The 14,611-nt window shown below is 42.0% G+C and overlaps 1 protein-coding gene across 4 annotated transcripts in view; it reads left to right on the top strand.

Moving 5' to 3' along the window:
• The window catches only part of Nab1 (Ngfi-A binding protein 1), a 44,864-nt gene that overhangs the window by 23,214 nt on the left and 7,039 nt on the right, over positions 1–14,611 (top strand). For 2 of the 4 annotated variants that reach the window (NM_008667.3, XM_006495770.3), the window contains exons 5-6: positions 10,520–10,609; positions 12,552–12,714. In NM_008667.3, coding sequence (NP_032693.2) covers positions 10,520–10,609; positions 12,552–12,714 — 253 coding nt within the window. The remainder of the gene's footprint in view (positions 1–10,519; positions 10,610–12,551; positions 12,715–14,611) is intronic. The other 2 variants (XM_006495771.3, XM_030252048.1) reach the window with 1 other exon arrangement.

Genomic DNA, 14,611 nt, shown 5'->3' with positions numbered 1-14,611 from the left:
ATCCAGGAAGTCCCCTATACCCTCCCCGCCCCCCCCCCCTTTGCTCCCAAACCCACCCACTCCCGCTTCCTGGCCCTGGCATTCCCCTGTACTGGGGAATCTAATCTTTTCAAGACCAAGGGGCCTTTCTTTCCAATGATGGCTGTCTAAGCCATCTTCTGCTATATATGCAGCTAAAGACACGAGCTCTGGGGGGGGGGGGTACTGATTAGTTCATATTGTTGTTCCTCCTATAGGGTTGCAGATCTTTTTAGCTCCTAGGGTACATTCTCTAGTTCCTTCATTGGGGGCCCTGTGTTCCATCTTATAGATGACTGTGGGCATCCACTTCTGTATTTGCCAGGCACCTTCATAGCCTCACAAGAGATAGCTATATCAGGGTCCTGTCAGCAAAATCTTGCTGGCATATGCAATAGTGTCTGCGTTTGGTGGCTAATTATGGGATGGATCCCCAGGTTGGGTGGTCTCTAGATGGTCCTTCCTTCCATCTCAGCTCCAAACTTTGTCTCTGTAACTCCTTCCATGGGTGTTTTGTTCCCAATTCTAAGAAGGAACAAAGTATCCAAACTTTGGTCTTCCTTCTTCTTGAGTTTGTGTTTTGAAAATTGTATCTTGGGTATTTTAACTTTCTGTTCTAATATTCCCTTATCAGTGAGTGTATATCATGTGTATTCTTTTGTGATTGGGTTACCTCACTCAGGATGATACCCTCCAGATGCATCCATTTGCCTACGAATTTCATAAATCCATTGATTTTAATAGCTAAGTAGTACTCCATTGTATAAATGTACAACATTTTCTGTATCCGTTATTCTGTTGAGGGACATCTGGGTTCTTTCTAGCTTCTGGCTATTATAAATAAGGCTGCTATGAACACAGTGGAGTATGTGTCCTTATTACAAATTGCAGCATCTTCTGGGTATATGCCCAGGAGAGGTATTGCTGGATCTTCTGGTAGTACTATATCCAATTTTCTGAGGAACTGCTAGACTGATTTCCAGAGTGGTTGTACAAGTTTGCAATCCCACCAACAATGGAGGAGTGTCCCTTTCTCCACATCCTCACCAGCATCTGCTGTCACCTGAATTTTTGATCTTAGCCATTCTGACTGGTGTGATGTGGAATCTCAGGGTTGTTTTGAGTTACATTTCCCTGATAATTAAGGATGTTGGACATTTTTTTCAGGTGCTTCTCAGCCCTTTGGTATTCCTCAGTTGAGAATTCTTTGTTTAGCTCTGTACCCCATTTTTAATAGGGTTATTTGATTTCCTGTAGTCCAGCTTCTTGAGTTCTTTGTATTAAGGAAAAGTAATTGTTGCTTCCTGTTGTTTTTGTTGTTAGAGTTAGGATTCTGTTCATGTGGCTATTTTCTTTTAGGTTTGTTGAACGATTACATTTTTGCTTATCCTAGGGCATAGTTTCCCTTCTTGTGTTGGAGTTTTCCCTTTATTATTCTCTGAAGGGCTGGATTCATGGAAAGATGTTATGTGAATTTGGTTTTGTCATGGAATACTTTGGTTTCTCCATCTATAGTAATTGAGAGTTTTGCTGGGTATAATAGTCTGGAGTGGCATTTGTGTTCTATTAGGGTCTGTATGACATCTGTCCAGGATTATCTGGCTTTCATAGTCTCTGGTCAGAAGTCTGGTGTAATTCTGATAGGTCTTCCTTTATATGTTACTTGACCTTTTTCCCTTACTGCTTTTAATATTCTATCTTTATTTAGTGCATTTGTTGTTCTGATTATTATGTGTTGGGAGGAATTTCTTTTCTGGTCCAGTCTATTTGGAGTTCTGTAGGCTTCTTGTATGTTCATGGGCATCTCTTTCTTTAGGTTGGGGAAATTTTCCTCTATAATTTTGTTGAAGATATTTACTGGCCCTTTAAGTTGAAAATCTTCATTCTCATCTATACCTATTATTCTTAGGTTTGTTCTTCTACTTGTGTCCTTGATTTCCTGGATGTTTTGGGTTAGGATCTTTATGCATTTGCATTTTCTTTGATTGTTGTGTCCATGTTCTCTATGGAATCTTCTGTACCTGAGATTCTCTCTTCCATCTCTTGTATTCTTTTGCTAATGCTTGCATCTATGGTTCCTGATTTCTTTTCTAGGATTTCTATCTTCAGAGTTGTCTCACTTTAGATTTTCTTTATTGTTTCTACTTCCATTTTTAGATCTTGGATGGATTTGTTCAATTATATCACCTGTTTGGTTGTGTTTTCCTGTAGTTCTTTAAGGGATTTTTGTACTTCCTTTTTAAGGACTTCTACCTGTTTAGCAGTGTTCTCCTTTATTTCTTTAAGTGAGTTATCAATACCCTTTTTAAAATCCTCTACCAGCATCACGAAATATGATTTTAAATCTGAATCTTTCTTTTCAGGTGTGTTGGGTATCCAGGACTTGCTGTGGTGGGAGTACTGGGTTCCGATGATGCCAAGTGGTCTTGATTTCTGTTAGTAATATTCTTAAGTTTGCCTTTTGCCATCTGGTAATCTCTGGTGTTAGATGTTCTAGCCTGTATCTGACTGGAGCTTGTTCCTCCTGTGATTCTGTTAGCCTCTGTCAGCACTCCTGGGAGTCCAACTCTCTCCTGAGTCCCAGTGGTCAGAGCACTCTCTGTAGGCAAGCTCTCCTCTGGCAGGGAAGGTGCACAGAGGGCTGGAGCTCAGCTCTGCCTCCTGGCTGAAGATGAAGGCCCTAAGGGCCCCTGTCCAAGAAGCTCTAAACAAACAATAATCTTTTAAGTTGTGCTCATGTTTGCCTTTAATGCTTTGTTTTGTTTTGTTTTTGTTTTTCAAGACAGGGTTTCTGTGTATAGACCTGACTGTCATAGAACTAGCTCTGTAGAACAGGCTACCCTTGAACTCACAGAGATCCACCTGCCTCTGCCTCCTGAGTGCTTGGACTAAAGGCATGTCCTACCACCTGACTATTGTCTTGTCTTGATGTTCACTTTGGAGGACTATTCAAGATGGGTTCATTTCAGTTCAGGAGGCTTGTTGACATTGTGTAACAGGTTATGTTGAAAGGTAGTAAAACAGCTTAATCATACTGCATACCAAGATAACTGCAAGAAGATGATTGTAGATTCGACTGTGGCTCTACTGAGAGAAAACAGGTGAATGCAGACACTGACTGGCCTGTGTTGTTGGTACAGTTGAGGAGAAAAGGTGCAGATCTAGCAATGGCTGCTGCTCTTTGCAGCATTGGATCACAATGGTCCAATAACAGCTGCTATTCATGCCTGTTCAATGCAAAGCAATGCTATAGACTCATCGTGTGGTAGGAGGCACACAGGTAAGAGTCCTGTTACTCTTTAGCTGGGTAGACCTATTCTAAATTAAACAAATGGTCTAAATTAAATCGATGGTCATGACTTGATCTGCTCTTCATGTAAGCCATATTGTTTCACGCTTAAACATATGGCCATGACTGATTGGAGATGCCTTTATTGCATTTTGGCTGTATGAATCGTTTTTTTAAACCTCTCAGTGGCCCTGAACTGAAACTTAAGCAACTATTTTCTGCAGCAATTTGAGTTTATCATTAGAAACTCGAGAGTGTTGGGTTATTACATTAGCTGTGAAATTTCAATTCCTTGAAATATATCTCTCTGAAGATAAGTGGTTCAATATGGTTGTCTCATCATTTTATTAGGGTCACAAAGCCACTTGAATAGTTGAATAGTTTTGATTTAGAATTAAAACAACCACAGTTGCCTTTCCCTGTAAAAGTCCTAGCCCTTCCTAATAAGGAAGTGCCTTTAGGCCCAAGTACATACAGGGCTCCTAGCTTCTTCCTAGAAGTAAACACAATCCTTATCTTGAATTTAGGACAGTAATTTATGCTCTGTTGTTGTCTTTACAGTTTTGGTTTTGTAAAAGTACTTAGGCATCACTAAGTGATTGGTGGTTCCCTGTGTGTATAGTGTGTCACTCAGCATGCTAGTCTGTAAGTCTGGCATGGTCCTTGCCGGGTTCTGTTCTGTGTTCTGAGTATGTTTAGGTGTTGGAGCTGTCCACATGCTTCCAGAAGCTGATGGTGGGTGGTATTGGCTGTCGTAGGGTCTGCCCCCTGTAACACTTGTCACCAAGATTAGTGCCTTCCATGAGGCAACTGTGGCATGAGAGTGTGTGAGGTGTGAGTGGGGCCTCCCTTGGGAGGTTTCAGTTGAGCTGGGTTTTAAAGGTAGGAGTGCCATGGGGTATTCAGGGGGCATCGTAAAAGTAAACTGGCATTTGGGGAAGACAGATGTAACAAAATACTAATCACATTTAGGAAAACAGTATTTGTCTAGCAATGTTCTTGACACAAAGTGCCACATAAGGAAACCTGGAATGAGAACTTTAGAACTCTGCAAACCTACTTCTACTCTCACTTTAATAAACGCTTCTGTGCTTCTCAGCTTATTCCTTATTTGAAGGACAGAGTCCCACTTGCTTAGGCCAAAATTAATTCAAGGACCACTTCTCTCCCTTGCCCCAAAAGGGAGCCAGTAAGCACACAGAACAAGTTGCTCACTTGTTTCCGTGTTTAACAGGATTTTTTTTTTTTTTTTTTTGCAATGAACAACAAAATGTGATGTTCAGTCTGGTAGAAAAGGAAGCGATTTTGTGTGCTGTTGTCAGTGCATTAGGATGCACTAGTGAGGCAGTGCCGTGTGCAAGGGCAGTCTGATGTCTTCCTGGGGCAGAAGGCTGTGTCTCCCAGATCCACACTGTAAGGGCTGGGTGCAATGATACTTCAGTACTCACCTGACTTTCTCCCCTGAGACAACATTCTTCTCCCATAATGATGGCTTTTTAAAGTATCAACAAAGACTGTATAAAAATATATATCTTTTGTCCTTAAATGACATACCGCCTCACAAGGTATCTTAGATGTTAAAATATGTAAAGATTTTGAACATTATTTCTTCAGTGTCTAAAGTAAATAAGATAATCGCAGAGACCCCTCCCACTTGAGTGAGCCTTAGCGAAAGCACATGGAAGTGGACAGGTCTGAGGAAATTCCCTCTGCAAGCTCTGTGTGACAGTGAGTCAGGCTTCGTTAACACTTCTGCAGATTGGACAACTGCAGAAAACTCACCTCTAGCTAGCCCAAGGGTGAATTGTGTGTTCTTATTCTTATGTTTCACAGGGACTCTAAAGCATGTAGCTGTGGGACAATCATAACGATGATGATTTGTAAATCATGCTATTATGTGCCAGTTTCTGCTAGACATTTATCACAAACCTTCTTGTGTATGCCTTATGATGTCCATTCCACAGCCGAGGAAGACCCACAGCTGTCATGTTGTTATCCAGTGGCAGAGCCAGGGTTTCCAGCCCATGTCTTACATCTAAGCTCTAAACAGTACCTTCCTGGGTGCTAATGAGCATTCACAAAACACCTCACCTGCACAGATCGGTTCTGTTGGACTTAGAATCTGCAATTTGCTCTGTGGTTGTGAAGAAAAAAGTGTGTGCAGGACTTGTGGTCTCTCAGGAAGGCAATGGCAGTAACTGTTTTCTAATCTAAGGACAACTGCCTGGTAAACTGTAAGTTTTGAGTAGAAAATTTAACAGTGGTAACTGCAAAATATATTAATATGAAAGAGAGCTTCCATATTTAGAGTGAGTAGAAAGAGTATATTGGGATGATATCCATAGAAGGTAGTCTGATTTATTTATACTCTTCCTTTGACAGGGTAAGATGGCTTGGCCGTTCATCATGAGCGTCCAGAGTTAAGAGCCAGTCCCTGGCTGACTTGTCTTTGCTTAAAGGTTTAAAATACTGGTTCAAAGAAGAGTCAGCTAGTAACCTTTCTTTTTGGTTTAAGAACAAACTGTTATTATCTCCAATAATGGCAGCTTAGCTTCAAAGGCACTTCTTAGAGAGGGATACTGCTAAAGGCCACTGACTGCTTAGATAGACTGCATGCAGTGTCTTTTTCTTGTTAGTTTTCTTCATTTGCCAGAATTATTAGAAAGAGGGCAGACATGAGGGATGACAGCTCTGTCCCTGTGGAGTAGAGAGTACAGGACAGACATGAGGGATAACAATTCTGTCCCTGTGGAGTAGAATACAGGAGAGACATGAGGGATGACAACTCTGTCCCTGTGGAGTAGAGAGTACAGACATTGCTGGTTGGAAGAAATGAATTCGTTAACAGACCAGAAAGTCCGAGAACTGGGTTTGAACAAGAAAGAGGAAACATCTGCCAGCCAGCTGCTCTGGGGAAGCAGGGAGTGAGAGGCAGGGTCAGAATATCCACCTACACTGTGACTAAGCTCGTGAAAGGAAAGCTGGTGGAGTCTGAAGTGGGCTCTTCTCTCTAGATCAGAAAAGCAGAAACAGTACAACCTGCTATTCATACAGAAAACGTGAATAGAGAAAGGGGAAAACGCACACGTGGGGTTAAGAACATCTGCCACCATGCATCTTTCCAAGACAACTGGGCAGCCACTTTAAAACAGCTCACTGGTGCTTAGTGGGAAAGAGAGAGAGGAAACCAATGGTGTGAGACTAATTAGGTCACAAGCACGTATCATATATTCTCATTGCTGAGCTCCAGATTCTCATCACCAAGGGAATGCTGTAATTAATGGCAGCAGCCATCAATGTGACATGGAGATAAATTGCTCATGGCATGGTACAGCTGGTGCCTAGAAAGAAGGCTACAGAGACCCAAAATAAGCCTTGTACCAAATACAGTAAAGACAAAGCTATTCTTCTACCAATATACTAGTATCTTAGAGATGTTCTCCCTGTTGTTTATCTGTTGGATAACGAGATGCCTCGTTTCTCATTATAAACAGTGGAGCACTAACTACCCGTTTTCCAGCAAGCTTTCATGTACAAAGTTTGGAGGTCCCCACCCCAGTTTTGCAGTATTCTCATAGCTGACCATGAAGGCCCTCATGACAAGATTTGCCATCTGCATAGTTCATTTAATTCCCACAAATCTCCCTGGGCAGGCAAAGCAGGTGATGCAATCTCCATGGAAAAATTGGGAATGCTGTAAACGATGTGGTTAGCTTGCTGAGACCACACATCTGGTCCTAACACAAGAAGACTGGTTAGCTACTTCCTCGTTCATAAGCCTCTTCAAACAGTATTTAAGATATTGGGACATCTGGGGATTCTGTCAGCAGCTACACCCACAACATACTGTTGAGCTGATGGCTGCTGTAAGTCTCCAGCCCTGACTTCACTCTTTGGTCCAAAGTTACTACCCCTACTTACCAGGTTTAAGTACAGGGAAATCATTGCAGCCCTTAGAAAAAGATGTCTCTGCCTGCAATGATCCATTTTCTAGTTTCCTTTGTAATCTATGCCTGGCCCTGTAGCCTTTATTGCAGTGAGTATCCCCAACATACTCCTAGGCTACTGTTCTCCATCTTCATCACAGACATTAACCAAGTATCAGCTGTGTCTGGTATAGCCTTTCTAAAATCTGACCTGGCCGTCTTCTCTGAGAGCATCAGTGGCTTCTCTTTACCATCTATATAAAAGGAATATTTACATTGTTTAAGATAAGATTTAAATTTCATAGTATTGTGTATAAGGCCCCACAGAATCTGGCCGTGCCTGTCTAGCATCTCTGGACACTTCGTTAGGTACTCCTTACTGTAACTGTGATAAACCATGTACAGCTCATTGGTTTTGCCCTCAGGCCTTTATCTAAGCTTCTGTCTTTTCCTGTAGAACTCCTCTCAGCTTCTTGTTCTCTTTCGAGAGCTTTCCCAGTGTTCCAGGTCTCGGATCGATGGCCTCTATGGGCTGATGGCCTCTATGGGTTGTTTGTCAGGGTGCAGCATGCCTTTCCTGGCTGCTGCTGTAGCCCCAGGTGCTTTCACCGAAATATCCCCCTACCAGTATTCCCAGCATCTCCTTGCTGGTTAGAGTTTTATGTATATAGCTCCCACTCATCCTTGGAGAGCTATACTGTGTATATATTCCTCAAACATTCTTTTCCTCTGTATAACAAAGGGACGGGCAAGTCACCCATTCTGATCCATTTTATGTTCCCTAAACGTGGTAGAGTTGGGGCTGAACTTTCTAAATGGGAGAAATATTTTTTGTGGGTAATTCTTATGTACCAAGCACTGAGGTAAGTATTTTCTTTGCACTATTTTCTTTCCCTAAAAATGCCTGTATAAATGAGCCTCATGGCTGCTATAGTGTCCCTCTTACAAATGGGACAGTCTATACCCAGGGAGAAAATGATGTGTTCAGCACCCCAGGATTAGCAATAGGAACAGACTTCAGATTACAAAGTTGTAGTCAGTTCTCATGAAAAATAGCTATTATTCCTAGCCAAGTTTCAGAAGTATCTTCATGTTAGGGCTGTATGCATTGAGCTTAGGCTTGGAGCTGGTGTCTATAGCTGTAGAACAGGGGAAACAAGCATTGTTTGTGAGGGGTAAGTAGAAAATGTCTGTGAAACAGGAACCAGTACAGTTTGGGCTTCTGAACACCAGCAGTGCGGTTGTTGGGCAGTCTGCTTGATGCTTGGCCCAAGTGTACTTGTTTGAGCTTAAAGGAAGGTTTGCTTGAGTGGAGGCTGGAGTTGTAGGAGTTAAAAAAAAAGTCTTAGAAGAAAACTGGAGTAACCAGAAGAATGATGTGCTCATGCTCTTATAGAAAGTTGGCTCTAGCTCACCTACTGATTACAGTCTATGCATCCCTATTCATCAGTGCAGGGGCTAGAAAGGCAAGTGTCTTCACTACTAAGAAAGGACAGTTGGAGATGAAGGTGCATGACACGGTCTCACAGTGTCAGAGCTATTTACGTTTTACTTCCAATCATGTTGTTTCATGTCTGACTTCAAACAACAGATAATTGTGGTTCTGGTGCCTTTAATCCCAGCCCTCAGGAGCCAAGGCAGAAAGGTTGAGAGTTCAAGGCCAAGGCTGAGCTACAACCTGGACTAGCCTGGCCTGTAAAATGACACCATCTCAAAACTTTAAAACTTTTAATTAAAAATAGATGACTAGATGTTATTTAGGAAATTGATTTTGTAGACTAAATATTTGAAAGCATGGCATGCAAAGACCATAACGGGAGACTGTTTTGAGCCAATATCTTATATCACAAATAAAATAAAACATTTTATTATATCACCACATCTTTTTTCTACTAGATTACTGTAATGGGTTTTTACATTCTTAACCCTGTGTTAAAGGCATGTAGCTTATCCCACAAAGAAAAAGCTGCATTGGTAATAAGGATTTCTCTAAGGAGACCCTAGTGGCCTCCTCTTAAGGCTTCCTTACTAAAGCCATCATAGTTGCCTGTAGCTTTATATAGAGCAGCCTTTTATATAACAGCAAATAAGCAGTTAAAAAAGAACTTAAAATTAATGGTGGGTAGGTTGCCCACCATCGTGTTCCATACATATTGGATGCATGACTGTTCTCACTTTGCAGCTGTCATGTGATAAGCCCATGATCTCATCATCTGTTCCCAGTTGGTCCTCTCAGCAGCTCAGAAAGATTCTCTTGGCTTTACCTTCCCCCCAAAGACACTAACTTGGGAAGACAGGTACTGTAGGCCATTGTAGGCTCATCCTGACAAAGGGGACTCACAGGAAGTACTGGGAAGTTCAAGTTGGGTGGCAATTTAATTTTTTCTTTTACTTTAGGTCTTTACCAGACAGATTATAAACAAGCAATAAAAAACATGGCAATATGGCTACTTACTGAATTACTAAAACTCCCTTTTGGACTTTAGAGCAGTACAAATCATGGTACTGCACAAGCTTATAAAACGGTCACATATAAACCAGAGGGTAATATACAAGCTTATGCAACGGCAATATATTAACTTTTGCATGTCAAAAAAATTTAACAAAAAAAATATTTTTAAAAGCCCAACAGTTCCCAGTCCCAGCATTGAAAGTTACGCTGGATGAAGCCCATAACCCATCCAAACAAGGCCTTTAACCTCTGGTTCTTAACCTGTGGCTCAGATAGCCTGCATGCCACATGCTTTCTAAGATTCAGAACTGTAGCAAAATTACAGTTGTGAAGTATCAGCAACATGCTTGTACCGTTGAGGACCACTGCAACAACGTTAGACAGCAAAGGTGGCTTCCTGGTGGAGGGTTCTGCCTCTTGATGCTTTTTGTGCTGGATAGTCAAAACTATTGAAAGATGCTATTTTCATGGAAATACTTCAGTGCTTTTCGTAAAGCTAGAAGTAGGAGAAGGCTCCAAGTGTCTGGTGTGAGCATGTGAGCTGGTTCAGCAGGTGAGTGGGGGGTGGGGGGCGGTGAGGTGAGTGTGTGTGAGGGGGTGCTGGTTGGAACTCTTGTCTCTGTGGTCATAAAGTCTGCTTGCCAGTGCTGGTGCTAGAGAGCATCAGATTTCCAATCTTGTTCATTTGCAGTTTTACTATAGAAAATAAGACACGGTGGCTTCGAAGACTGAAATGCAATATTCTACATTAAGATCTCAGATTATTTACTACTCAGGGCAGAGGGTTGTCTTTGCTTTGTGTGCTAACAAAGTCTGAATCTCCGGGCCCCACAGGATGGATTTCCCGACTTCCAGGAATCTGTGCCAACACTCTTCCAGCAGGCCAGAGCCAAGAGCGAGGAGCTTGCAGGGCTCGGTTCACAGGTAAGGCACCTGCCGTGACTGTCATGGGAATAGCTATAGGTTGGGGGTAGGTGGGTGCTTCAGCTAGCTTCCACTTGATGTTTGTGAGGATACAGTTTGTTTCTGCTTGTTGTTAAATGTCTTCTGGTCCTCAGCTTTATCTGTCTGATGGCAGGAACATCTTGGTTTCATTTGGCTCATGAACAGAATCTGATAAGCTGTTACTTACTCTCTGTAGTTCTGTAGGAAGTGACACATTCTTTGAGTATCAGGGAAAACAGCCATTTTGGTACAACTCTTAGGTAAAATAGCACAAGATCTCAATAACATATCGTCAACATTGCTACTCTTACCCCATTTAAAGCATTACTGAACAATTGTTAAATTAGTGTGTAGCTTTGGATAATTTTATTAATTTCTGTGTATATGTCAGGGGGTGCATGCTTGTGTGGGTGCACAAGGGTGCTGGTAGGTGTACTCATGTGTGCACCTGTTTATAGAGGCCAGACGGAAGCCTTGGGTGTGGTTCCTCAGGGTCCACCCACCTTGATTTTTTTGAGACAGGGCTCTTGTTAGCCTTGTTCTTATTTGTTCTTCTAGCTGGCTGCAGAGCCCCAGGAACCCAGCTGGATCTGCTCCCCACTACTGGAGTCATGGCGCATACCTCCCAGCTCAGTTCTTCATGCTGGAGTCATGGCGCATACCTCCCAGCTCAGTTCTTCATGTGGGTGCTGGGATTTGAATTTGGTTTCTCAGGCTTCTACAGCCAGTACTGTGTGCTACAATAGCTATCCTCCTACCCCAAAATCTTAGTCAATTTTTAACTATGTATGTGCTCAGAAGTGGACATTTCCAAAGTCCGTGTGTGAATGTCCCTTTTAGACAGAACTGCAGACCTGTTTGCAGGCCCGTTTAGTATTGCCAAACCTTGCTACTATGTTTCCCTCCCAGAATGGCCTGTTGAAATGTCCCCAGTTAACTTGCCAAAATGAAGTTGTTACCTTTGATCTGGTTTGTACATGTCTAGAAAAGTAATAAGGGTATTTCTTCTGTTTTTTAATCCATTATGTGTTCCATCTATTGATTTTTAAAATTGTGAATCATGACTTTTGTAACCAATTTTACATAGTGGCATTCTTATAGTACTTTTATATAACATGATAATGAATCATATCTGCATTTTGACTATTACTTCATTGGCAAATGTCATATAGACACACTGCTTTGAATATCACATGCAAGTAATTTAAAGCAGAACACAGAAAAGGAGCCTCTAAAACACGTGCAGAGGTGACCTCATATGTCACACAGCAGCCTTCTGTTTCAAACATGTCCATCTATGCGTGGTTTGGAAATGCTGCTTCACTCTGGGATGGAGGCAGAGATCCTTGCTGGCAGGGATGCCTCTCTGCATAATTTGCATTGTTTAATTTTGGTGGGAGGTGTGTTTGTCTTGTTCTTCTAGACAAGCATTTTACACCTTTTCTCCTCCAAGCAGGCTGTCATCATAGCAGAATCTGGGTAGCGCCAAATCCTAAAATAAGATGCCAGGATTTCACCCTGTGCTCAAAGCAGTTGACAGCAGATGTTGCTGCTGCTCTTAGGCTCTTTTTTTCCATCTTCTTTCTTTCTTGATTTCTTTTCTTTTTTTCTATTTTAGAAAGAAGGGGAAATCCTTTAAAGGACTCAGAACCTTGGGAAACAAAGTGAAGCTTACATTGGCTTTGAGTTTACATAGAGTTCTCTTTATGGGACTGAAAGGAAACCTTTTGAACAAACCTGGTGTCTTACATGACACAAGCATGCATTCATAGTTATGGAGGCAGATATACATCCACAGGAAGTGTGAGCTCCTTTTAATAAATACTAAATGCATTCGCTGGTGTCTCAAATTAGCAGCATCAGGCCATGAAGAAATCTAGAATGCTTTAGTTATTGCTTTTATCTTTGCTTTACTCACTAGCAGGCTGAAAAGGGGATGGCGAAGCAGATGGAGCTCCTGTGTGCCCAGGCCGGGTATGAGAGGCTGCAGCAGGAGAGGAGACTCACGGCCGGGCTCTACAGGCAGAGCTCCGGCGAGCAGAGCCCTGATGGCGGCCTGCCTTCTGATAGCTCTGATGGACAAGGTGAGCCTCTGCAGTGACTGGCCACTTGCCTCTCAAAGAGAAGTGGGGAGAATGGATTCCTTTATGTCTTGAAGGGATCATATCTGCAGAAATCCATTTTCACTAGTCCCTTTTCAGAGGAAAGTGGTCATCCTGCATCCTGTATATTTTAATTTCTAAAAGTCCTTACGTTTTATTATTCCTGTACTGTAGCTTGCGCATGTGTAGAGGCTTGGTCAGGACAGGGATGTGCGAATACAGCCCATTTCCCCTAAGAAACAGATTCCGTCAAAGATGCTGCTTTGCTGATAGCACCTGTTTCCTTGTGGTGCTAGGATTGAACCCAGGGCCTTCCACTGAAGTACACCCTCACCTTTTCCAAACGACAGAAACATCGTTCTTTAAATTTCAAAAATCAATTTGTCTAAAATGTATATTTGTTTCCTAACACAAGTCTGTGTTAGAAAGCTGAGTCATGAGTGTTTTTACTACTCTGAAAAAAAAAATGTTTTTGGCTTTTCTCCTGTCTTCAGTATGAAGAAAACCCCATGTCATTGTCATCCACTCATTGAAAAGGTTTTTTGAAGTGTTTTCTATATGCCAGGCAGGCCTCCAAGGCCAGAAGGCAGAGCAGTGCAAAAGACATCCTTGCTTATGCACAGCTTAGCTTCAAGTAGCGAGGAATGGTGTGTAGCCCTGTAAATCGGTCCTTAGCTTCAATATCAGTAAATAGTATACTGAAGGATATTGTCTTATTTTATGTATTATTTACTTTCTAGTAAGTGCTTAGTATTGTTAATAATTTCTTTCACCAAGTAAGAGTCCATCTTTTAAAACATGATTTAAGTTCATAACTTAACCTGTTAAAAAGTAACAGGTTTTGATGTGGTATTTCATGCAGTATTTTCCTCCCTCCAACAGCCCCTTTCTTGTAACACATACCATATTACACTCTCTCCCTTCACCCTCCATAAAATCCCTTCTTCCTATCATCCCCTTTCTGGTTTCATCACACACACACACACACACACACACACACACACACACACACACACACACACACACACATATATGCGTGTGCAGTGTGCGCGTGTGTGCATCTAGGTTCAACATACAAAAGAAACTGTGGAGTTGATCTCTCAGTTTGGCTTACCTCACTTAATGTAATATGATTCCCAACCTATCTGCTTCCCTGTGTTATCATTTTACTTTTCTTTCTGGCTGGCTGAATAAAACTCCCCCATGCACCTGTACCTCGTGTTCTTTATCTGCTCTTCTGCTGGTGGACATCTGGGCCTGATGATATATCTTGGCTGTTGAGGAGTGCAGTGATAAGCGGATCGCGCACATCTCTGTTGTAGGGTCTCCAGAACACTGCAGGCATGTATGCAGGCGTGGTAGAGCTGGGCTGCATGGAGGTTGTTTTTAGTTTTCTGTGAGCCCTCCATACTGGTTTCCAAGGTGGCTGTACCAGTGTTCACTGTCACCAGCAGTAAGCCGAGAATTCTTGCCCTGTGTCCTCTCTGGCACTTGCAGGCTCAATGATAGCCACTCCGACTAGAGCGATGTGGAAATTTAATTTTAATTTGCATTTGCATGATAGCTGAGATGTTGAGCCATTTCCCAGATATTCAGGAAGTGTGTATGTGTGTATATTTCTTCTTTGCCATTTGTGTATATTTCTACCTTGGCATTTCATTAGTTCAGTTATTAATGGAAGGTGAGAGGAGAGGTTTTTGTGACTGATTTCTGCACTCCTTTATATGTCATGGATGCTAATCCTGTCTGACATGTATTGGCAAAGATTTTTTTTTCCAATTCAAATAAGAATACCTCGTTAGTAAGCATTCTCTAGCCATGAAATGAAATGTCACCTTCGATCACAACACCAGAGTAAAACAAAGATTTCCTTTCTAAC

The sequence above is a fragment of the Mus musculus genome, chromosome 1 (genome assembly GCF_000001635.26).
Source record: "Mus musculus strain C57BL/6J chromosome 1, GRCm38.p6 C57BL/6J".
Taxonomy (NCBI): Eukaryota; Metazoa; Chordata; class Mammalia; order Rodentia; family Muridae; genus Mus; species Mus musculus.
Note: the sequence above shows the minus strand (reverse complement) of the source record. Positions and strands in the feature narration are given on the sequence as shown.